Source organism: Elephas maximus, chromosome 9, assembly GCF_024166365.1.
Source record: "Elephas maximus indicus isolate mEleMax1 chromosome 9, mEleMax1 primary haplotype, whole genome shotgun sequence".
NCBI classification, from domain to species: Eukaryota; Metazoa; Chordata; class Mammalia; order Proboscidea; family Elephantidae; genus Elephas; species Elephas maximus.
This window is the reverse complement of record NC_064827.1, coordinates 60,788,633-60,813,878: the sequence shown is the minus strand read 5'-3', so window position 1 is coordinate 60,813,878 and position 25,246 is coordinate 60,788,633. Positions and strand designations below refer to the sequence as shown.

The following is a 25,246-nucleotide window of genomic DNA, read 5'->3' as shown; positions in this document are numbered from 1 at the left end:
CAGACCCACACTGGGCCAGACCCGGGCTGCTTCGGCCTCTCCCTGTCTGAGCCATGGCTCCCTCTCTGCCACATGTTTCCGCCGGGTTCCCAATAAGGACGCTGGGTGCAGGTACAGCAGCACCTGGGCAGGGCTCGGATGCGGCCTTTGGAAACACACACACAACCCCCAACACCCAGACATTCCTCTAACCCGGAAGTTTCCTGCCCGTGACCCTCTCCAGGGCCCGGGCGCCCGCACTTGCAGGAGTAGCTCCGCCCCGGGGAAGCCCCACCCTCGCCTGGGACCTGCCGTAAGTCTCGGCCCCCGCGCGCTGCGGCGCAGTACTGCAGCCTTCCCGAGCTAGTGGGCTCAGCCGACGCTTGTAAGTAGACATTCCTCCCCTGCCACTTGTTTTTTCCGTGCTGAATTTCTAGACTCCCCTGTTATGGAGCGTTTGCACGTTGCTCCTCTTGTTGTGCCGAATAACCTGGCCTCCGCCTTGCACTCGGAGGAAACTTGGAAGGGAGTAAATGGAGAGACCAGAAAGGGTGGATGCTGGAGGGAAGGGCACGGGCTGGCGGCATTTCGGGTAAACCCCGTAGTTGTCTGCACCTGGGGGAGAGGCTAGCCAAGGAATTTGCGGGACTGCAAAACTGAGGAAGCGTGGAAGGAGGAGAAAGGTGGGGTTGGCGTTCGGGGAGGTATGGTTAAGGGGTGCGGGAGTGGGGCAGGAAGAGGCGGCTGGGAGCCAACACCACACCGGGTCCCCTTCTCTTGCGGGGAGGACGCCATGGACCGAGTCGGCGTCTGCGGCCTTGCCCTTGTCAAAGAGCCTTCTGGGCTTGGAGCGAGTTCAGAATTCGCAGCGGTTGCCGTTTTAGGAAAAGGGACTAGAAAGAGCACCCGGGCTGCAGATTGGACGCCCCCACAGCTCCACTGGCAATGAGGAAGTGTCCCCTCCAGGCTACAAGCGTCCCTTTTTCCTGGCACTTGTTTGCAGCGGATTCACTCGCAGGGAAGCCCCGCTCGCGGGGAAGTTCGATCCAAGCGGAACGTTCAGGGCAGTCTTAATTATCTTCTCTGGCTTTTATGTGGCGGAAAGTTGTTGTTGTTAGTAGCCTTCAATGGATTCCAATCATGGCAAGTCCAAGCGTACAGAGTAGAACTGCTTCTTAGGGTTTTCAAGGCTTTCGGAAGCAGATCGCCAGGCCTGCCTTCCAAGCCTGTGAGTTCCAGTCGCCAACTTTTGGGCTAGTCCAGAGCTTAACTTGGAAACCCTGGTGGCATAGTGGTTAAGTGCTACTACGGCTGCTAACAAAGGGTCGGCAGTTCGAATCCGCCGGGCGCTCCTTGGAAACTCTATGGGGCAGTTTCACGCTGTCCTATAGGGTCGCTGTGAGTCAGAATCGACTCGACGGCAGTGGGTTTGGTTTGGTTTAGAGCTTAACTTAACCCTTTGCACCGCCCAGGGACTCTAGCCCGCAAATTTAAACCCCGGCGAACAAATGCTTGATTTCCGTTTGGAGGCAAAGAAAGACCGGGTTTGAAAATGGGGCGGAACAACGGAGCCCCCCACCGACCCGCGGTTTTCAGGTGTCGGTTATAATGTTTGCCTTAGAACGCGTTGCTCCGTCATCTAAAAAATGGGCGTGAGCTTCTGTTCTTAATATTTGAAACTTTTTCTTAGGATTCGCTTCATGTGAGGTGAGAAACTGGAAATATTTACATGCCCGGTAGCACTCTGTTCAGCCTCCCCAGAGAAGCGCTAGGGGTGGCTGGGAAGAATTTGCTTTACATTTTTCCTTGCCTTGGAGATTTCCTTAAAGCCTCAGTTTCCTTATTTTGTACACTGGCAAAGATAATAGTGCCTCTCTTATAGGAAAGTAATGAAGATAAAATGAGATCATATGCTTAGCACAGCACCAGATACATAGTAAATATTAAATACTAGATAAATGTGATCGATGCTAAATGATGATGAGGAATATCATGGGTGGACCCTGCAATGGCTAGGACATCATAAGAATTCAGTCACTTCATGGCAGTTGATTACATGTTTACTGTGTTCACTGGGGTTGGGTGTGTTCTAGGAGCTTCAGGATGGTTCGTGCTAAGAGCTGGACCCTGAAGAAGAATTTTGAAGGCTACCCTACTAACAGTGACTTTGAATTGAAGACAACTGAGCTCCCACCCTTAAAAAATGGAGGTAAGTCATAAGATTTCAGAATTGGAAGAGTGTTGTTATGGATTAAAGTATGCCTCCCAAAAATACGTGTTGTAAATCCTAACCTGTGGTTATAATCCCATTTGGGAATGGGTTGTCTTTGTTGTGTTAATGAGGCAGGTTAGTGTGAGGTGTGTTTTGAGTCAATTTCTTTTGAGATCTAGAAGAGATTATATAAGCCAGCAGAGTAGAGATGGGGTGAGATAGATGCCATGACACATGGTGATCTCCAAGGAGCCAGGAAGCAGAATCTGAAGAGACAAGGACTTTCCTTCAGAGCAGACAGATAGCGAAAGCCTTGCTCTAGAGCTGGCACTCTGAATTTGGACTTTTAGCCTCCTGAACTGTGAGAAAATAAATTTCTGCTTGTGGAAGCTTTCCACTTGTGGTATTTCTGTTATAGCAGCACTAGATAACTAAGACAGGTGTGTATCAGTCTTTGCTGCATAGCAAACTATCCCAAAACTTAGTGACTTCAAACAACATTTATTAGTTCATGAGTCTGTGGGTTGGCAATTTGGGCTAGGCTAAGCTGTGCAGTTCTTCTATAAATCTCATCTGGGCTAGATGGTTGTTTAGGATGGGCTTTCCTCATATGTTTGATGTTTAGCAGGCTTTCTGCTGAGATGCATGCCTCAATTCTCCTCTATGGGCCTTTCTGGTAGGACAGCTTGAGATTGTTTTCATGGTAGTCTTATGGATCTAGCACAGTGGGAGTTGGCAAGCTCCGGTATGCAAGCGGTTTTCAAGCCTCTACTTGAGTCCTGTTTGCTAATATTCCGTTGGTGAAAGCAATCACATGGCCAAGCCCAGATTCAAGGGTGGAGAAACAGATTTCTTGATAGGAAGAGTGGCAAAGAGGCCAGCATATAGGGGTGGGCAGTTTTTGTGGCCATTTTACAATCTACCACGGAGACCTTTTCAAGGTTCTCTGTATGTCATGTTGGAGGATCCCTCTGCTTTCCTTGATAATTGAAGTATGTGCTTGGGTGCATTACTCTTCATGACTTTGACCAGACCGTAGGAAGGCTGTCCTCTCTGTCTGGTGAGCCAATGATGACAGCAGGGTAAGCACTGCCCAACAGCTGTGTGCAAAAAACTCAGACTATCCCTGGGAGCAGACAAAGAGGAAAAAACTCTCATCCTTCACTGAGAAGTCTGGCATGCACTTGGGGGAAGTGGAGGGACAAGACAAACCTAAAGAAATGGAAGGGAGAGAAATGGCATATACCCCATGACATAGTTGGGGATTGGCTTTGTAGAATAGAATATATGAAGTTTCTAAAGGTAGGTAACCTTTTAGGAAAAGGGGATGCAGTCGAGTAGCATGGCAAAGTTGTCAGTCCTACGTAAGTGAAAAAATGGCTTGGTGGAGGCGTCTGACCTCCTCTAACTTTACAAGGAGGAAGGAGAGTCAAGATTAATAGCCCAAGGCTGATTCCTAAGAGGTGGAGGTCAGACATGCTTCCTTTCTCTACCGTCTTTACCAATTCTGACACTGTCCATTCCTCCCATGGCACTCTCTACTTCTCTGATGATTTGATAATTCATTGCAAGGGACACACACAACTCACAGGCAATACTCATGATTATGGGGTTCATTTAGAGAAGTAACAGGCTATAATTCAGGTTCAGGAACAACTCAGGATACAGTTCTTCCATCAGGACAGCGTCTTCTCCATCATGCTTGCAGACAGGGCTCTCTCTGGCCCCTCAGCTTCTGCCCTGGTCTGGCAAGTGTTACAAAGCTCTTTTAGCTCTGCTGATAAGTGCTCTGAGGCACCCCACTCACCAGTAAGCCTCGGCCCAGTGGCACTCAGTTCTAGCTCCGCGGGTCAGAAAGCGTAGCTCCACCAAGTGCCTGGAGCCACCCTACTCCACCAGCAAGCCTCCTGCCCAAAATCACTCAGCTTTCTCGCCCCTCAGGCCAGACTGCCTCCCTCAGGTCTCTTGGTTCAGCTGCCACGGCTCTTCTGCCACTGCTTCCTCATCTTCAGTGTTAACAGCTCACTCTCTCTCTCTCTGCCTCCTGGTTCCAGGAGCTTCTCAGCGTAGGAATCCTGGGTCCAAAAGATGCGCTTCACTCCTAGTTCTTGTTCATTGTTGGTGGTGAGATTCTCTTCTCCCACCTCTGTGATGGCTCATTTTAAGCCTAGTGGGATAAAAAAAAAAAATAGGGGATGGCAAAACTGACCTTCTTTAGAATCCTGTAGACCTTATTTGCATGGTCCGACCCCTACACTGTGACATGAGCTTTATTTGCACTATTAGCAAGCTATCCAGTCCCCTTGGTGGGCCACAATTACATTATTTGTATAGTCCCACCCAGTCACTTGGATGGGAGTTACAAGACCAAGGCAAGAAAAGCCACGTAAAAGCAATCCATCGCACTGCAGTCACGATGGCCAGGGCCGGGGCGCAAAATTTCAGAGAATGTCTGTGTGAGGTCACTTCAGCAAAATGCATATTCTTTACTACTAATTGAGGTTGGTTTAATGAAACCTTATATGAGCGTTGTAATGTAACGGTTACAAGGGTGGCCTCGGACAATTTACTTAACCTAAGCTTAAATTCTTCATTGATAAAACTGGAAATAATAATTGAACCTATCTCGCAGGGTTGCTGAGAACATCAAATGAAATAATCCATGTAAATTATGGAGTAAATGATGAATAAATAGCATTATTATTGCTATTATTAACTAGGTTGGACCAAGTGAGAGAGCCTTTCATGTCTCTTGAATAGAATGCCAACCCTTAGATGAGAGGCCAAACCTACACCAGAAAAAAAAACACCAGAAAGGCAATGTTTATTTAGAATGCCAAACACAATAAAGACATAAGGCCTTGAGTTTCTAATTGACCGTGGAATGCTTTATTTTGTAGAGGTCCTGCTTGAAGCTTTGTTCCTTACCGTGGATCCTTATATGAGGTATTATCTTCCTCCTAAAAATTCTTATGTTGTCTGTTGGGCCCTAATCTGAAGTAGTTAATGTTTTAACACATCCAGCTGATTTGAAACACTGTCACTTTTCCCTCCTTTTTTTCCCCAGTTTATCATTACCAGGCAAAGGTTTGAGAAGCTCGGTGAATGACTATCCCAGTCCTGTTATTTTATTACAATCTCCTGTCTACTATGCACAATTTGCCTTTTATTGCCCACCAGAATTGCTTCCAGAAAAATTAAAAAAGAAATCAAAGTCCAATTTGTCCATTTCACTACTGGAAAATAATTTGGATAGAGGGAGAGGTTAAGACTAAAATCAGATTCTCTTGCCTTCCATTTACCTGTATTGAATTGACTCAAACTTGTATCCTAAATTAGCAAACAACTGGGGGAAGGGAAGGAATGAAAGCCTTCATGGGCCACCTATCTCCTCAGTAATTTTTTGCCTCGGTAAATAATTATAGCCATCGTTCTTTTAAATAATTTTTTTCATAGCCGATTAATAAAGATTCAAATCTGAAGTGAAAAATATAGCTTAAAAATGTTAACTAGCATCCCTTTTTGTGTTGCTAGCATTCTGGGTGAACAAGCATCAGTGGTGTCTGGGGCATATATTAAAAATCGTTCATGGAAACTTGTCCACAATTGAACTAGTGGTAAAGGGCGAAGGACATAAAGAGAATTCACAGAAGGAAACAGTGTACTGATAGATAATTAACTTGCAAAACAATTGCAAGGTCACTAACAATTAAATTCAAATTAAGCTAAGCACAAAGTATCAGCATGTTCATACCAGATTGCCAAGACTGGTAGCAAGCAGTGGGCAGAGGGATGAGGAAAACAGGCTCTCTCATATGCTACTGGTTAGAGTGGATACTTGTGCAGTGTTTTTGAAGAACAATTTGTCATCTATTCAAATTAAAAATATGCATCTCCTTTGACCTAGAATTTATACTTCTGGGAATTTAATGTAAAGGAATACTTGACATCATGTTCATTTCACAGAAAATTACTATCAGAGTGTTTCTCTGGAGTCACAGAGCAGAACGACTACCTCTAACAGCTTTCCCCTGCATCTCACCCAGTCGTACCGCTCTCTTGTATCCAAGGTTCATCTCTGCACATACTCCCCCAGTGGTTTTTCTTTTGGCTTTAAACTCGACAGATTTCCCCAGGTGCTATTATGTATTAAGAACGGGATTTCGTTTTTTTTTTTTTTTCCCAGAATGGCAGCCAAAAGATTGAAGGAGGGTGACATGATGATGGGGCAACAAGTTGCCAGGTAATTACTTCTGTTTGTCCTAATGCTTGGAAAACATGTCTCCTCCTGACCCTCTTGCTGGGGCCTTTCTCTATCCGTTGCTCCAACAATTTCTTCAGCCCGCTTACTTCTCTCACTGTTTGATTTTGGAAGCAACCTGGAAATCCTCACTCTTCCTGACTAATTGGGAGGGGAAGAAGGATGTGAAATGGCCATCATTTCAGTCTCACTTTGCTATCCTTACTTTTACTAAAAAGCATTACTCATCCAGTTCATGATTATTATAAAAATTCAAATAAAAAATTGCCTTGAAAACTGAAAGTTTCTCCATCATGTGAAGCTTTAGGGATGACTGTTGTAAACATATTACTATTTCAAATGCTGCTCTGTGCACATACTAGTATCTACAATTTTTTTTTTTAAAATGACGTTTTTTTTTTTATACCATGAGGTTATCTTTTAGTTAATAAGAGATTGACTCATAAAATAAACAGTATCATCCACGAGGACTGTGTTCCTTTAAAAAATCATCTATATGAGACCAAATGATCAACATTTACTCAAAAGCAAAGAGATGAGAAGGCAAGGGGGCAGGGAAACTAGATTACTAAAAAAAAATCAGAATGGAAATAACGAGAACACATTGTGAAAAAAGTAACCAATGTCATAGAACAAATTGTGTAGAAATTACTGAATGGGAACCTAATTTTCTGTGTAAACTTCCACCAAAAATCAATTAACTATATTAATTTTTAAAAAATGGCATTATAGACTCTTCGATAAAGTTTTTTTCTTACTTAACATTATATCATGGGTATCTTGTTGACAATATATATATACCCCCCTACCTTTTAATGGTTATAAATTATTCTATTGTATTCCATTATTTAACTAATCTACTACTGATAACAATTATTTCAAATTTCTATACAAATAATTCTGCAAGAAACATATTTGTATCTCTATGTGTGCGTCTTTGTATTCTTTGCCAATTTGTCAAGTATTCCTTTACATTAAATTCCCAGAAGTATAAATTCTAGGTCAAAGGAGATGCATATTTTTAATTTGAATAGATGACAAATTGTTCTTCAAAAACACTGCACAAGTATCCACTCTAACCAGTAGCATATGAGAGAGCCTGTTTTCCTCATCCCTCTGCCCACTGCTTGCTATCAGTGTTGGCAGTCTGGTATGAACATGCTGATACTTTGTGCTTAGCTTGATTTGAAATTCTTTAATTGTTAGTGACCTTGCAATTGTTTTGCAAGTTAATTATCAATCAGTAAACTGTTTCCTTCTGTGAATTCTCTTTATGTTCTTTGCTCTTACCATTAGTTTTTTTCATCTTTTATACTGATTTGCAAAGCTTCTTGTATGTTAGTGAGACTAGGGCTGTAAATATTTGCATCTTTGTTTAATCTTTATCTTTGTCCTGTGACCAATCATAGTTTAAAATTTTTATGTGATGAGATTATTATTTTTATGGCTTCTTGGTTTCATTATCATACTTAAAAAGGCATTCTCTTCTCCAAATTGCTGAACTATTTGTGTTTTCTTCTATAGTTTAATATTTAACAGCCTATTTTTATTTTGGCATAAGGAGTGAGGTATTTATTTCCAAATGACTCGCCATCACTATAATATTGGTTATAATATAATCTTGTTTGGATTTCTGTTGGGATTCCAATGACTTTATAGATTTATTTAGAGGGAGCTGACATCTTTACAATCTTTCTCTCTAAACATGAAGTATCCCTCTCCATTTATCAATTTTCTCTTGTGACCCATTAGCAGTTTTATTCATGTAGCCTTTTACATCTCTTGCTAGTAACCAAAGAAATGAACATGTATTTGTGTTTGCTGAATTGGTGAAGACTTTTTGAAAGATAATACTCAGCGCCGTAGATGATGTGATGGTACCTTCATACACTGATGGTGCAAGCAGAAATTGGTACAACTTTCCAGAAAGCAATTTGGCAATATACAGCGATAGTTACAAATGTCTTAATACTCTTTGATCTAGTAATTCCATTTATAAAAATATTACTCAGAAAGAAAATTCACATTTATTAATGTTAAAGTATACTTTACATGAGGAAAAATACTGAAAATAATCCAAATGTCTAGCAATAGGGGAATAATTACATTTGTTACTTTTTGAAGAATTTTTACTAATGTGGAAAAAAACCTAAAATATATAAAAAAAAAAAATTAGACTAGTATTATGTTTAGAGAGAAAAATTAGGTTACAAAACTATATAAAATGATTTAAATTATTAAATACATGTAATAAATATTAAAAATATTATTATGATTGCCATAATATAAACCAAAATGTTAACAGCAGTTATGTTTGTATTATGCAATTAAGACTGATATTTTCATTTTATATGTTTTACATTTTTAAAAATAAATATGTTATATAACTTTAGGATCTGGGGGAAGATAGTAAAGAATGGTAAGAATGGACAACAGGAACTTGAAAGATTAGATAGGAAACTTAGAGGGCCGTGAATTTATTTTTATGGAAAAGGAACAGTTCGGAAAAGGAGGATGAGAATGGTTATACAACTTGAATGTAATCAGTGTCACTGAACTGTGCATGTAGAAATTATTGAATTGTATAGGTTCTGCTGTGTATATTCTCAACAACAAACATAAAATAAATTATGTGTATGTGTGTGTGTGTGTAAGAATGGGAGAAGATAGAAGAAAGGGAATTAGTAAATGAGACAGAAAAGGGGCAGCTTGGGGGGGGGGGGTTGCACAAAAAGGCCAGGAGAGGTCAGTATCTTGAAAACTAATGGGGTAAGAGTCTTGAATAAAAACAGTGTTGAATAGAGTAGAAAGTTAAAATCAGAAGATTGAAGAATGGCCCCTGGATTTTGCAGTCAGGAGGTTGTAATCTTAATGGAGTAATGATGGTCGAAGGCAGAATGTAGTGCGTTTTCCAGTGAATGGAAAGTGAGGAAGTTTGGCTGTAAAAGGAAGAAGAGAGAGAGGGAAGGTAGGGAGAGGATGGGGTTATAAAATGGTAGAGTTGAGCATATTTAGATGATGAGGGAAAGGGACAATAGAGAGGAAAATGTTAAAGATTGAGGAGAGAGGAGGGCTAAGACATTGAGGGTGGCCCCTGAAGAACAGAAAAGAGCATCTTGAGTTAGAGAACAGATGCCACTTGCTCAGAAAGAAGTGGATGAAAACGGACAGATGCTGAACCAGCTGAGAGAGTTCTCTGATTCTTCTCAAGGAGGAAGAGAGGCCAAAGGCTAAGAATTAAAATGGAGAAATGTGTATTTAATCCTGGAATGTCAACCTAAGTGCCCTTTTGTGAACACTAATCACCCAGCATCTTGACTTCCTTGAAAGAAAAGAGGTTTTACATGTCTTAATGTCCTTTATTCTTCAGAGTTGTGGAAAGTAAAAACTCAGCCTTCCCAACAGGAACTATTGTACTGGCTTCTTCAGGCTGGACAACACACTCCATTTCTGATGGAAAAGAACTGGAAAAGCTGCCTACAGAGTGGCCAGACACATTACCACTGTCTCTGGCTCTGGGGGCAGTTGGCATGCCAGGGTGAGTTTCATGGATACATTTTGTTTGCTTGAATGCCTAACACTGAGTTTCCAAAATGATTTGTCTAGAACTTGGTCAGTAGGAAGAGACTTGAGACATTATAGGTTCAGGAGCTGATTGGAGTAGATGGTGGAACTAAGCAGGGAAGACGGGTAGGCTAGAGTTAGCTTTGGGACTCGAGGAAAATCAAGTGAGAGACCCTTAGGCACAAAGAGAAAGCAACAGGGAGAAGCAACATGGGGTGTGACCCCTCCTCTTGAGCAGCCAGTAAATGGTAATACAAAGGAACCATCCCCTTTTGTCCCTGGAAGGCTCTCTGCTTCACTTATCTCTGCTTCCAGAGTTTAAAAAGAGAAAGAGAATTCAATCTACCTTGGCGTTTCTGAATTCTCTCCTTCCTCACTTTTTCCCTGTACACATCTGAGATTTTGCAATCTGAAGGGAAATGAAGTTCACAGTAAACAGTTAAGATGAATCACAAATATGGTTGTATAGTCACTCAGCTTAGTATGGATTTAAAATACTCAAGCTTCTCTTGGCCTTGTCCCTCAGGAAAATTCCCGGTCCATTCTCCTTCCTGTGCCCATTCTCCAGTCCTCAGGTTGACTTTGGACATCAAGTTCCTTTTGTGTCTTGGAGAAGCAAGTTCGTTGCCTTTTAGAATCCCTAAAACTTTTCTAACTCATGATTCATTTAGTTCCTTCCTTTCTTCTAAGCTGTGTCATCTTTCTCTCCCTTCCTTCTTCTCACCCTCTTCTCTTCCTTTTTTATTTTTTAAAAGAATTCCAGAGAATGAAATGGAAATATATATCTCCAAACAATCAGCCTTGAACAAAATTACCCCCATACATTACAAGTTCATATTCCACTTAATCTCCTCAAAATTGCCACTGCCAAGAGATATCACTGTGAAATTAGACGATACTTGGTACCTTCTTACATTCAATTAGTGGACAGTAAACAGAATTGCGGCGGTTCCTGTTCACCCCTGCCGCCCCTGTACCCTCCACTGGTGACAGCTTTTCCTCCCACCTTGTTTTCCTTCTCTCAGAATTGTGAGCCAGGTGTAGAAGAATAGAGGTAAATGTAGACATGAGGAAATCTAGGGTAAGTCTCTCTTAACTTAGTTGGGGAGAAAATAATTTGTAAAATATTAAGATATCTTGATCCTTGAAACATAAGATAATTTATTCATTCATGTATACTTTTTTTATTTACTTGTTGCCAGGCTCCTAAGGAGTGCAATTTTACTCCAGAAAAATCAACTTTATACCAGTGGTTCTCAATAATTGGGGGGGAGGAGTTATACCATACCTGTTTCTAGCCTCATCCAGCCACATACCACCTATTCTTTGAGAATTCCTGCTATTATGAGCCACCTGCCAGTGAGATGGGTCAGTCCTTCAAGAAAGAATGGTGGGACTCTGTTAAAGACTACAAAGAAGTTGTCCAAGCTTCACAGATATAACATTCCCCCAATGTATTACATCATTTCCTTCAACAAGACCCCTCTCAATTAAATTGGAAGAGTTCATGTGTTTTGATCTCGAATCTGTTGATTCGATCAATTTGCTTTAGTCCAAAATGCGCCTTAATTTTTCTTCTAGGATTTCTTTACTGTTGGTTTCTCCATCTTCCTTTTATTTTTAAAAGGCTTGATGTTTGGGAAAGGCTTTAGATCAATATGTCTTGTTAAGAGGTGACTGTGGAAATACCTAGAAGGTGGATTGGGGGTGCTGGTTGTGGTGACACAATCAGAAAATGTACCCTCTTCCTCTCCTTTGGGGTTAGGCTAACTTGTGCAGCAAACTCTGGCATCAGCATTCATTAAGGCGGTGGTTCTCAGTTGCTAGCATTAATAAGAATCGTCTGGAGTGACATGAAAATTCAGAGTTCCAGGTCCCAGTACTTCTGAATTAGTGGGTATCTCAGGTATGCTGCTATAGCAGAAATACCACAAGTGGATGGCTTTGACATACAGAAATTTATTTTGTCACTGTTTAGGAGCCTTAAAGTCTGAATTCAGGGTGCCGGCTCTAGGGGAAGGCGCTCTTTCTCTGTTGGCTCTGAGTGAAAGTCCTTGTCTCTTTTTAGCATCTTTAGGCCTAATGTTCCTTGACTCTTTGGTGATCTTCATGTGGCATGCCATCTGTCTTCCCCCAGCTGTGCTTTACTTCCTTGCTTAATCTGTTCCTTTTATATTTGAAAAGAGATTGACTCAAGACACACCGAATTTGTCTGAAATTTTTAAAGTGGCTTAACAATCACCATAGTGGCTGTGGGTTTCATTGGCTCAGACTCAGGGGTACAAAAAATATGACTTAAAAAATTTCTACTACTGAATTTCATTTCTATCTCAGCCCTTCATTTTGGCTGGTGTAGTAGTAAAAGAAAACCTATTAAAGTCAATGATTCCTCATGTCATTTCAGGCTTAAAACTCAGGAGTTCTGCTTCTCCCTAGGGTTGATACAAAGCGTCAAGGGCTAACACAAGGGCAGTGTCAGTAGAGAGTCTTACCCTTGATCTATACGGTCATAGATGCTGGTCTTCTTGGTGCTCAGAGTGTAACTTTTGATTCAGTCACATCCCCTTCCAAGCTGGCAATCCACGAAGGTGTGGTGGTATCTTCACCCCGTCCCCATCAGTACTGTCCATGCAGCATCCTTACAGGCCCAGTAGTTCTTTCCTTGCAAGCTAACGTCAATGTCACACTTGGGGTGATATGGGAAACTTTCAGAAGTTCTTCACACCACCATGGAAAACTTTAGGTGCTCTCTCTGACCTTTCTGTGCCTAGATACATCATACTATACTGGATGGCTATGGCACTGTAATGACTTGAGGCTTTTCCCATGAAACTCATATCTCCGGAGGACTTACAGGAAATGAGGCACAAACCCTCTATTCTTGGATCCCCAAAGTTTAAGGGAAATCTATCTTCTTTCTCTTTGGGACTTGGCCTGTGGATTGGATGGGATGCAGCCCCCTTCCAGCTAACCCTTCATTCCTCCCTAGTTCATGTCTTCTTTATTGGTATTTCAGATATGGAAGGAGGAGGTGGGATAATAATAGCAGCTAGTCATATTCATTTCCTATATTTTCTGTCTTTAACCTGGACCCAAGGAACTTGGCTGCTAAGATGGCCTTCCAACCAAAAATTAGTTGCTGTCAAGCCAATTCCAATTCATAGCGACCCCTTGTGTGCCAGTGTACAACTGTGCTCCATAGGGTTTTTAATGGCTGATTTTTTAGAAGCAGGTCACCAGGCCTTTCTTCTGCAGCATCTCAGGGTAGACTTTAACCACCAACCTTTTCTTTTTTTAGCAGCAAAGCACATTAACCATTTGCACCACCCAGGGACTCCTAAGAAGGCCTTCAGGATATATATACTAATGAATTAAGGGGAAAGAAAAAAATCTTTCCATATGTCCTTTTTTCCCCTCAGTCTGACAGCCTACTTTGGCCTACTTGACGTCTGTGGTGTGAAGGGTGGAGAAACACTGATGGTTAATGCAGCAGCAGGAGCAGTGGGCTCTGTTGTTGGGCAGATAGCTAAGCTCAAGGTAAGCAGTTTCCTCCAGTACCAAACGTTTACTCAGGGTTCACAGTGTGCACTGGGAAGGCAACAGTGAACAGAGCAGACCTTCCCCAGCCTGAGAGTTTATAGTCTAGTGATTGAAGCTGAAGATTGGGAATGATTGAGAAATAGGGGGAAAATGGTGTAGCAAAGATGACCTGCACGTTGTTATTTGATAACAATGCAGGTGTCAAGTCAGGAATCTAGAATATCCTATCTATCTAGAATAGTGGGTGTATAAGCAGTAACTAGTTTCATAGTTTTTATGGAACATTCTGTTGCTACAACTTAATCTCCTTTCCTCATGATTGCCCTCAGCAATAAAGAATCAAGAAGTCAAATGAATAGGTTGTCCAAGAAGCAGGTTGAAACAGACTGCAAACCAAATGAACATATTAGTAATCTGCTAAGTAGACAACAAGCTGAAGTTATGGTTGGGTTGTAGGCTGGCTCGAGGATGATTTCACTTATGGGGCCTGTTGGCCCCTTACAGTATTCCTCAGATAATGTGGCTCAGTCCATAAGAGTGTGTTCTTGGGGAATTGACCATACTAGACTAGGAGATGGAATTGGTCCATGCCTATGGCTTATAAATGGTTTCTACCCCCCTTTCCCCCTGCCACCCTCCCCACCCAATTTAGGGCTGCAAAGTGGTTGGAGCAGCTGGGTCTGATGACAAGGTTGCCTACCTTAAAAAAGTTGGATTTGATGTTGCCTTTAACTACAAGACAGTAGAGTCTTTGGAAGAAACTTTGAAAAAAGCCTCTCCTGGTGGTTATGATTGCTATTTTGATAATGTAAGTACCAACTGGACTTAATATCTGGTTTATTAACAAAGTACTACACAATGAATATACTTATGGGGTTTCCATCTAAAATTTAGGAAAGTGCATATGCCATTTTTTCTCACGGCCTTATTGAGATATTATTCATATACCATACATTTCACATATTTAAAGTGTATAATCCAATGGTTTTCAGTATATTCACAAAGTTGTACAACCACCCCCACAATCAATTTTAAAACGTTTTCACGATTACAAAAAGAAACCCTGTACCCATTATCAGTAACTCCTCGTTTTTCCCCGTGTGGTCTTTTGTGACTGACTTCTTTCACTTAATGTTTTCAAGGTTCATCCATGCTGTAGCATGGATCAGTACCTCATTCCATTTTATGGGCAACTGACATCTCACTGTATGGGTATGCCCCATTTTGTTTATCCATTTACCAGTTGGTGGGCATTTGAGTTGTTTGCATGTTTTGGCTATTGTGTATAATGCTGCTGTGAATATTTGCAAGTTTTTGTGTGGACTTATATTTTTATTTCTCTTGGGTATACATACACCTATGAGTGGGATTCCATGTTTAACATTTCGAGGAACTGCCAAAGTGACTGCACTATTTTACATTTCCACCAGCAATGTATCAGGGCTCCAGTTTCTCCAAATCCTCACCAACACCTATTTCTATCAGTCTTTTTTTCATTTTAGCCATTCTGGTGGGTTTGAAGTGGTATTTCATTGTAGTTTTGATTTGTATTTCCCTAATAGCTAATGATGTTGAGCATTTTTTCATGCTACCGTTGGCCATTTGCATATCTTCTTGGAGAAATGTCTGTTCAAATTCTTTGTCCATTTTTCAGTTGGTTTATTTGTTGAGTTGTAAGAGTTCATTGTATATCCTGGATACAAGTCTCTCATCAGACATAGGATTTGCAAATATTTTCTCTTATTCTATGAGTTTTTTTTTTACTTTCTGATAGTGGCCTTTGAAACACAAAAGTTTTTAATTTTGACAAAGTCCGATAAATCTATTTTGTCTTTTGTTGCTTGGGTTCTAGTGTCATGTCTTAGAAGGCTTTGCCTTACCCAAGGTCATGAAGATTTACTCTTCTGTTTTTCTTCTAAGACTTTTATAGTTTTAAGAGTTTTATCATTTTATAGCTCTTACATTTAGGTCTGTGATCCATTTTGAATTAATTTTTGTGTAGAGTGTAAGGAAGGGGTCCAATTTCATTCTCTTCAATGTAGATATCTAGTTATTCTGCACCATTTGTTGAAAAGACTGTTCTTTCCCTATTGAATTATTTTGGCACTCTTGTTGAAAATCAGTTGATTATAAATGTAAGGGTTTATCTCTGGACTCTCAGTTCCATTGACCTATATTCTTTGGAGTAAGTTTTGAAATCAGGAAATATGAGTCTCCAACTTCATTCTTCATATGCCTTTTGAATATTTTTCTATACTTTTAGATTATGGGACAACGAGATTATTGGACTGATCAAAGAACCCCAGTATACCCTTTGCCGTTGAGTCAATTCCGACTCATAGTAACCCTAAAGGACACAGTAGAACTACCCCATAGGGTTTCCAAGGAGCACCTGGTGGATTCAAACTGCTGACCTTTTGGTTAGCAGCCATAGCTCTTAACCACTGTGCCACCAGGGTTTCCACCCCAGTACACAATAAAGTAAAACTTATAAGTTATGGAAGGTATTTTCTTAGAGTTAAGTGGAAATGCCCAGGTTCTAATGCTTTTTTTCTGTGATTTTCTGCACTGTTGTGCCAATTAAATCAGTTTCTTCCTGTTCAAACAGATATTATGAAATGAAGATTGTGACTTAATGGTTCCCTGAATCATCTAGTGTTTAGATTATTTAAGTTTTTGTTTGTTTGTTTATTTGTTCCTGTTTAGGTAGGTGGAGAGTTTTCAAACACTGTTATTGGCCAGATGAAGAAATTTGGAAGAATTGCTATATGTGGGGCCATCTCTACATATAACCGTACTGGTCTGCCTCCCCCAGGTAATGAGCTCGTGTACATGATCACAGATGTAGGAAGTCTGGACAAGGAGAAGATTCACAGATATGGTGTAGGCCAGTGACTACTAAGATATTAAAAAGATTAAAATTATATCTTCATATGACATATTTCTGAGACAACAATGAACTCTGTCACTGACTATACAGATAGATAAGACAACTGCTCATGATGGTGTTGCAAAAAAAATTTAGAAACATTTCCTGATATTCTTGATGAAGTATTATGATAGTATTTATTAAAATATAAAATTTAATATATTTGGTATTAAATCAGCTTATATTAAATTTTAATGTAGAGAAATAACAGTATCTAAAAATATGGAATAAAAACTTATTAAAAGTTTTAGTTTTTTACCTGTTGTTTTCTGGAAAGTTGTAAAAAAGATAGCCATGATTAGATTTAGAAACTGAACACCTTGGTCTGGCCGGTAGAATATTGGGGTTTTTCACCATACTTATTTAATCTATATGCTGGGCAAATAATCTGAGAAGTTGGATGGTATGAAGGAGAACGCAGCATCAGGATTAGAGGAAGACTCATTAACAACCTGGGATATGCAGATGATACAGCCTTGCTGTTGAAGAGGATTTGAAGCACTTACTGATGAAGACCAAAGACCACAGCCTTCAGTATGAATTATACCTCAACATAAAGAAAAATCCTCACAACTGGACCAATAGGCAACATCATGATAAACAGAGAACAGATTGAAGTGGTAGAGGATTTCATTTTACTTGGATCTACAATCAACACCCATGGAAGCAGCAGTCAAGAAATCAAAAGACGCATTGCATTGGGCAAATCTGCTGCAAAAGATCTCTTTAAAGCGTTAAAAAGCAAAGATGTCACTTTAAACACTAAGGTGTGCCTGACCCGACCCATGGTGTTTTCAGTCGCCTCATATGCATGTGAAAGCTGAATAAGGGAGACCAAAGAAGAACTGATGCTTTTGAATTATGGTATTGGCAAAGAATGTTGAATATTTCACAGACTGCCAGAAGAATGAACAAATCTGTCTTGGATGAAGTACAGCCAGAATGCTCATTAGAAGCAAGGTGGCAAGACTCTGTCTCACATACATTGGACATGTTATCAGGAGGGACGAGTCCCTGGAGAAGGACGTCATGCCTGGTAAAGTAGAGGGTCAGTGAAAAAAAAGGAAGGCCCTCAATGAGATGGATTTACACAGTGGCTGCAACAGTGGCCTCAAGCATAACAATTGTGTCATGGATTGAATTGTATCCCCCCAAAATATGGCAACTTGGCGAGGCCATGATTCCTAGTATTTTGTGAATATCCACCATTTTGTCATCTGATGTGATTTCCCTATAGTGTTATAAATCCTATCTCTATGATGTTGATGAGGTGGAATTAGCGGCAGGTATATTAATGACGCAGGACTCAGTCTACAAGATTAGGTTTTGTCTTAAATCAATCTCTTTTGAAGATATAAAAGAGAGAAGTGAGCAGAGAGACATGGGGACCTCATACTACCAAGAAACAAGTCAGGAGAATAGTGCGTCCTTTGGATCCAAGGTTCCTGTACAGACAAGCTCCTCAACCAGGGGAAAATTGATGACAAGGACCTTTCTCCAGAGCTGACAGAGAAAGCCATCCCTGGAGCTGACACCGTGAGTTTGAACTTGTAGCCTACTAGACTGTGAGAGAATAAATTTCTCTTTGTTAAAACTGTCCACTTGTGGTATTTGTTATAGCAGCACTAGATGACTAAGAGAGATTGTGAGGATGGTGCAGGACCAGGCAGTGTTTTGTTCTGTTGTACATAGGGTTGCCGTTATTTCGAACTGACTCAACAGCACCTAACAACAACAGGCAACCATAAAGAAATTGGATTTTCATCCTATGACAGGCTTTGACTTATGGAAATGAAACCTTATAGCCCTGCTAGTTACCACCACCACAAGTACACTGAGACAAGTGCAAAGGGGCTCGAGTGCGAAGAGCTGAGGAACGGCAACTGGTAGGTCCTCTCTTGGGTTGTGAGAAATCAAAGACGTCAACTTTTCCCAGAGGAAAAGTCCAGTTTTACTTGACAATTCTGTTCTTAGGGACTTTTTCCCCCTATATTTTTCTAATTGATGCTAAGCTAGAATCATGTCAGCCTGTCTACTGAGCAAGGCTCCATTTTCTTAACCACAGTCCAATAAGCTACAGCCAAATATTTTAGATATAGCACCTTGATCTATTCTTTTAGCAATTAGTTTTTGGAAATTCAGCTGCTCGGACAGGTCTTTGATAGATCACCTGGCCTTGTCCATTTTACTTTAATCAGATGGGGTTCTGCCTGATCTCTGATCTTCAGCAATTCATATTTCAATGTTAGGATAGCTTAAAGACAAGTAATTATTCATCCAAATTTTAATGCCACATTTGCTTTTTTTGCCCTCAGTAAAGAAACCAACATTCCCATCAGGTTAGATAAGCCCAGAAACAGTACTTCATCCTCCTCCATGATGAGGAAATGCGATTCCAATCCTTAAGTCGGGAAAAAAAAAAAAAAAAAGATGGTTGGGGTGGGTCTTCTGAAGAAGCTCTCTTTGTGCAAGACCAGTCTAGCATTTGGATGTGTCACTGCTGTATGTCAATGTCATGTCTCACTTGTCTTTCCTGGGCATACATTGGTTTCGGTTCAAGAAAAAGTTCCATTTTTATGACTGCTAATGTAATTTCCTTCCACATAGTGAGTGGGAACTTCAGGCTTGAGTGACACCAGTTATGAAGAGCTCTGAGGATAGATTCTGCCACTCATCTTGTTTCTTTTGGCTTTGATATTCTCCAGTCATCTTCACCTGACTTCTGGATCTTAATAGCATTATGCTGAAGTATTATTTCCTCAGTGTTTGGTCATGTATGATCCTGGGGAAAAAAAGCCAGGCAACGAATACAACCTTTTGTCTCTCACACAGACAAGGAGTACCTTCTTTATTAGGTGCAGTGATTTCATAGTAACCTTATGTGTTTTCTAGGCCAGTAGTTCTCAAAGTGTAACCCCAAACCAACTACACCACCATTTCCTGGGAACTTGTTAGAAATTCAAATTCTCAGATCCACTAGATGAGAAATTGGGAGAGGGGCCCAGCAATCTGCTTTCACAAGCCCTCTAGATGATTCTGGTACATGCTAAAGTTTGAGACCCACTGTTCAGGCCAACTCTCGGTGTTCTGAAATGGTGAGGGCAGGGGCAGGTGGGGGAGCTGCTGAGCCTCTTCATCTTTCTTACTGACTCTCATGTCTCCTTTAAGGAGTAAATAGGTTTATGCCACAGAATGACACCATTAAGCCATAAGGCAGAACACACTATCAGGAATATCAGGTATTCTTAAGTATTCCAGAAAATTTTTCCTTTGTTAGCTTCGCCTCATTCTGTTCCATGGAACTGTTTGGGAAGCTTTTGGTGGGCCTTGCTTCTGGCAGGTGAGGAATGAGCAGTCCCTGGCTGCCTGGTTTGTGCAAGGACCCCCAGTGTATATTAGTTTCCTGTTGCTGCTGTAACAAATTTCCACAAATTTAGTGGCTTAAAACCTGGGGTTCCAACTGGTTTGTTTTTATGTCAGAATTCTTAACATAAATAAGAATCACCTGGGGATCTTGTTAAACTGTAGATTCTGATTCAGTATATCTGGGGTAGAAATACAAATTCTCACCAGGGGGTCAAACTGGAACAGATTCAAAGTCCTGCTTAAAACAACACAAATTTATTATCTTACAATTCTGGAGGTCAGAAGTCTAGAATGAAAAAAAAAAAATCTAAAATAGGTTAGCAGGGCTGTGTTCCTTCTGAAGGATCTAGAGGAAAATCCATTTCCTTGGTCTTTTCCAGCTTCTAGAGGCTGCTTGCATTCCTTGGCATGAGGCCCCTTCCTCCATCTTCAAAGCCTGCAGCCTAGGGTCTTCAAATATTTCTCTCTCTGTTCTCAATCTGACCTCTTCTGCCATTGTCACATCTCTCTCTTTGACTTTCTTGCCTCCTTCTTTCCCTTATAAGAACCGTTGTGATTACACTGGGCCCACCCAGATAATCCAGCATAATTTCCCCATCTCAAAATCCTTAATCATATCCAGTATTCCACATCCAGTATTCACAGCTACTGGAGATTAGGACGTGGACATCTTTGGGGGGGGCATTATTCTGCCTGCCATAGACTGCATGCTGATTAGTCAGCAACCCCATGGATTAAGAAGGAGCGGAGGAAATGGAAGGGAAGCACTAGGAGAACAGTGATGGTAAATTGTGCTGCCTGTGTTTTTTTTTTTTTTTTTTTTTTTTACCACATCCACTTCTCTGGACCCTGTGGCCCAAATGTGCCCTCCTCTTCACAGGTCCACCCCCAGAAATTGTCATCTATCAGGAACTCCGCATGGAAGGGTTCATCTTCAACCGCTGGCAAGGGGATGTCCGCCAGAAGGCTCTGAAAGACTTGCTGAAATGGGTCTCAGAGGTAAGGGGCTCTGGGACCAACCCCTCCAATTGTACACATATCCCATTCTCTTTTGCCACTCAGGACTGCCATCCTACCAATTCTTCCCTCTTTCTGCTGCATTATCAGTTTTCTGCTGTCAGGTCATTGCCTTTAGAATACAAATGCTCTTCTCCGTCTTAAAAAGGAAAAACAAAACCAACAAACAAAAAAACCCTCTCATTTCCACTGCAAATACAGGTCCACCCCACTTCTTTCCCTTTTATAACAAAATTCCTAGGAGAGTTTTCTATTCCCACTGTCTGTTATTCCTCTCTTTCCATTCTTTCTTGAGCCCATTTATCAGATTTTTGCCCTGCTGCCATTCCACCAAAATCGCTTTTGTCAAGGTTGTCCCTGTTCCTCACATTGCAAAATCCAATGGTCAATTTCCAGCATCACTTAACAATGGGCAGTATTTGTCAGAGGTGATCACAGTCCTTCCTTGGTATACTTTCTTCCCTTGGCTTGCAGGACAATGCTCTTGGTCTTCTTACCTTACTGACTGGTTCTTCTCAGACTCCTTTGCTGTTTTTTTCCTTCTCTCCCAAGTTAATATTAGAGTGCCACAGAATATGGTTACTGGATCTCTTTTCTCCTCTCGATCCACACTCTGTGCCTTAATTAGCTCATCCAGGCTCATGCGTTTAAATATCAATATACTGATGGCTCCCAAATTTCTGTCTTCAGCCTACTTTCTTGAACTCTAGGCTCGTATATCCAGCTGCTTACTCAATAGTTGCACTTAGATGCCTAATACACATCTGACTTACCATGTCACACACAAAATATGTATTGATCTTTCTGTGACATACACTTTGTGTGTATACCTTGTCACAAAGTTGACTGTGAAGTTAATGGAGGATAGGGCCTCCAGCTTATGTTTTCAAATCTTGCATGATCTACCTGACTAATGTTTGTTGCTGGGATGAGAAGGCTGTATCATTTGGAATATGAAATTAACCTGTTACATTTGTTGTTGTTTGGATGCAGGGTAAAATCCAATACCATGAATACATCAAAGAAGGATTTGAAAACATGCCAGCTGCATTTATGGGAATGCTGAAAGGAGAAAATTTGGGGAAGGCAATAGTGAAAGTATGAAAAACGACACATGGAATCTAGAGATCATTTGAATGACTACTTAATTGCTGCTTTTCCCCATTTAGTAAAAATGTATATTGCCTTAATTATCTAAGAAATGGCAACTAATGAGTTTGACCTACTGAATAAGGTAAATTTAAGTATAACTGGTGTGTTATTAGCAACAGGGAATGATAATTTCAGTGAACAAAAACCAGTCACCCCACTGCCAATTACAGATCCTTCTGGGTTATGGTAGAAAATAATGGCTTTGAAGTCTGATTTACTGCCTCTGCGACCTTGGACTTCTGCTTTTTCATCTGTACAATGAGGATAATGACATCTGCTTCATATACATATTATACACTTACTTAAAGCATCTGCATAATGCCTGGCATATATTAGCTGCTCAGTAAATGCTAGCCGTGAATTCAAAGTCATAATATTATAATATTACTACTCCTACTGCTTATGATTATCCTAGAAAAAATAATCATTGCTAGTGTAAAAGAGGTCCCAGGACCAGCCCACACTGATCCTTTGCAGGCAAGTCGAGTGATGGACCAGGGAAGGAATCTACTCCTCACCACAGCTACAAAAAAGATAATACATTGGAATATTAATAGCTTATAAAAATTGTACAATGTATATGACAAAAGCTTAAAACATTACTGAGGAACACAAAAGAAAACTTGAACATATAGAAAGGTGTCTTGTTCTGGGACAGGAAGATTCAGTGTCATAATGTCGTCAATTCTGTTGGTCAATCGTGCCACCAACAGAAGAGGGATTAAAGAAATTGTAGTACAATAAAACAATGAAAAAATTGTGTGTGTGTACAGTTGATCATTCTTGGGTTCCTTATTTGTGAATTCACTTATTTGTAACCCCAAAATTAGTTTTTGCAGCACTTTCCCTATCATCCAGAGAGTGGTGAAAAAGTTGAGTTGCCTGAGGTGAAGGTTCCTGACAGGTTAAGAAGACTGGTTTGGTATTTGCTAATACAGCTTCTGGAAACCCTGATGGTGTAGTGGTTAAGTGCTACGGCTGTTAACCAGAAGGTAGCAGTTCAAATCCACCAGGCGCTCCTTGTAAACTCTATGGGGCAGTTCTAATCTGTCCTGAGTTGGAATCGACTCAATGGCAAGGGGTTTTAATACAGGTTCTGGTGGTTCGGTGGTTAAGAGCTTGGCTGCTAACCCAAAGCGGGGCAGTTCAAATCCACCAGCCACTCCTTGGAAACCCTATGGGGCAGTTCTACTTTGTCCTATAGGGTTGCTATGAATCAGGGTTGACTCAGTGGCAATGGGCTTAGTTTTTTTGGTTAATACAGGTTCTTATTGACTTTATAGAATATACCAGTTGCTACCCAGCAGACCCTGACTCATGGTGACCCCATGTATCAGAATACAACCGTGCTCCACAGGGTTTTTAATGGTTTGTTTTTTGAATTCTGAACCCTAAGAACAAATTACTCACAAGTACAATTTAAAAAAAAAAATCAAAAACAAAACTTCTTGCCCTTTCAATCTTAAATGCATTAGATGATGCAGAGGAAGGTAAATGTCTGCTGGGATTCAGGGTGGAGGGACCTCAGTGACCTAAAGCAGGCAGAGGTCATGCATATAGGCTGGCTGCCCAGGATGAGGAGTCTAAAGCCCAACATTTCTGTGTGTGGAGGGTATTGCAGCCTAGGGTGGGTAGCTGGAGCTTGAGCAGAAGGAGGAAGGCACCTGAGTCACAAGAGGGCTGCCCAGTGTGGTGTCAGTGCCCAAGAGGAGTACAGAAGGCATTCATGCAGGTGAGGGGGGCTGAAGTTGGAGAAAAGCATGGCCTGACGAACCACTTTGATGTCTTGGGCTGTCTGTGGCTAGATCTGCTTACTCTAACTGCACTGTCCAATATGGTAGCCACAAGTCACTTGAGGCTATTGAGAACAAGAAATGTGGATAGTGCCACATTTTAAGATTCAAAAACCTGAAGCAGAATAAATTTTTTTCCCATTGAAGACGACTTTATTGTTTTGATAGAACTATAATTCATTTCAACTGTTCCATCACATAGGGTATTATAATGCTTGGACACGCGCGTGCGATGTTTCTAGTATTACACATAAACACATCACCAATCTACTCAGTGTCAGCAGATTCAGTTCAGATGACTTTTTGTCCTACAGACTGAAGTAACATCTTGTTGACTTGGATGTTTTATGCAGGCAGCACAAGTTACAGTGTACCTATGTAAATCACATTCATAAGGTGAAATACTATTTTAGTCGTAATTACCTTTCTAAATTATAAAATATAGACAAATATTTAAATTTGAAATGGAAGCGTATTAGCGATACAGAGTTATATGCAGATGCAGAAGCTAGTACTATGACCGGTACAGGAAAGAAGAGACTGAAAGAAGGCAGAGCACAAATTTCACATTGAATTGTAATTGCAACTTACTGGAGCACAGCAAAATGAAAAAGTTATTTGTTGTGTAAAAAAGTATTAACGATAGTACAGTAGACAATACTTAACATGTCATTTTTCACTAACACAGTGAGTTTGATAAGTTTTCTCCCAATAGTCACAAAAGAATCAATAGAATTAGTCATTGCAAATGAAAATTAAATTTCTACCCAAAAAAACTTAAACCACTTTTAGCAGGCTCTAAGCTTGTAAATTTGGCCAGCTATAAAACAGTCTGACTTCCTGCACAGAAAAGACAACTTTAGCTGGCAAGATGGCAAAAAGAAATTAACATTTTAGTCATTGTAATTTAGGAAATTATGAAGAAAAGACTAAAAAAGATATTTCATAAAAAGTAAAATTTTTGGTTAAGCTACCAAACAATTTTGATCAGAGAATAAGAGACACTTTTAGTAATATTGTCAAAGATCAACTGATTCACAATTTGAAAATTTTCAGGTTTCAACTGGCTTGGATCAGTCAGTCATGTGCTATGACACTGCCCAGTGAATACATACGTTGGGTATATTTTGTCTCAAAGGACATCCAAGTTTACAAATAACTTACCAATTCACAGCCTAAAAACTGAAACTCTTTGTGTAGGTACTTCTGACACTTTCACATCTATCAAAGAATTTCAGCTAAAGACAGAAAAATTAGTTCTTATCATGAAGATGGGACTCCAACTGTTAGGTCAAAATCCAGGTGTACTGAAAGCAGAAGCAATTGAATAATTTCTCTCATTGCTTTGTTCCATTCTATGATGCGTATTGAAAATATCTGAACTCAGTTTTCTGAAGCAGAGTCCAAGAAAAGTGTCATGGATACAGATGCTA

General features: G+C 40.5%; 1 protein-coding gene across 3 annotated transcripts; it reads left to right on the top strand.

Moving 5' to 3' along the window:
* Positions 1 to 280: 280 nt before the first annotated feature.
* Positions 281 to 24,199, top strand: PTGR1 (prostaglandin reductase 1). 3 transcript variants are annotated; one of them, XM_049896040.1, is made up of 10 exons: positions 281 to 364; positions 2,073 to 2,188; positions 5,092 to 5,137; positions 6,378 to 6,434; positions 9,823 to 9,990; positions 13,436 to 13,553; positions 14,209 to 14,364; positions 16,263 to 16,371; positions 20,732 to 20,850; positions 21,862 to 24,199. In XM_049896040.1, exons 2-10 carry the CDS (start codon positions 2,083 to 2,085, stop codon positions 21,970 to 21,972), a joined length of 990 nt encoding a protein of 329 aa, XP_049751997.1. In that variant the 5' UTR covers positions 281 to 364; positions 2,073 to 2,082; the 3' UTR covers positions 21,973 to 24,199. The 3 variants fall into 3 exon arrangements, with proteins under 3 accessions (XP_049751997.1, XP_049751998.1, XP_049751996.1); XM_049896041.1 differs by lacking the exons at positions 281 to 364; positions 21,862 to 24,199 and adding exons at positions 579 to 662; positions 17,838 to 18,021 and having other exon boundaries at positions 20,732 to 20,820; XM_049896039.1 differs by lacking the exon at positions 281 to 364 and adding an exon at positions 594 to 662.
* The last annotated feature ends 1,047 nt before the right edge of the window (positions 24,200 to 25,246 follow it).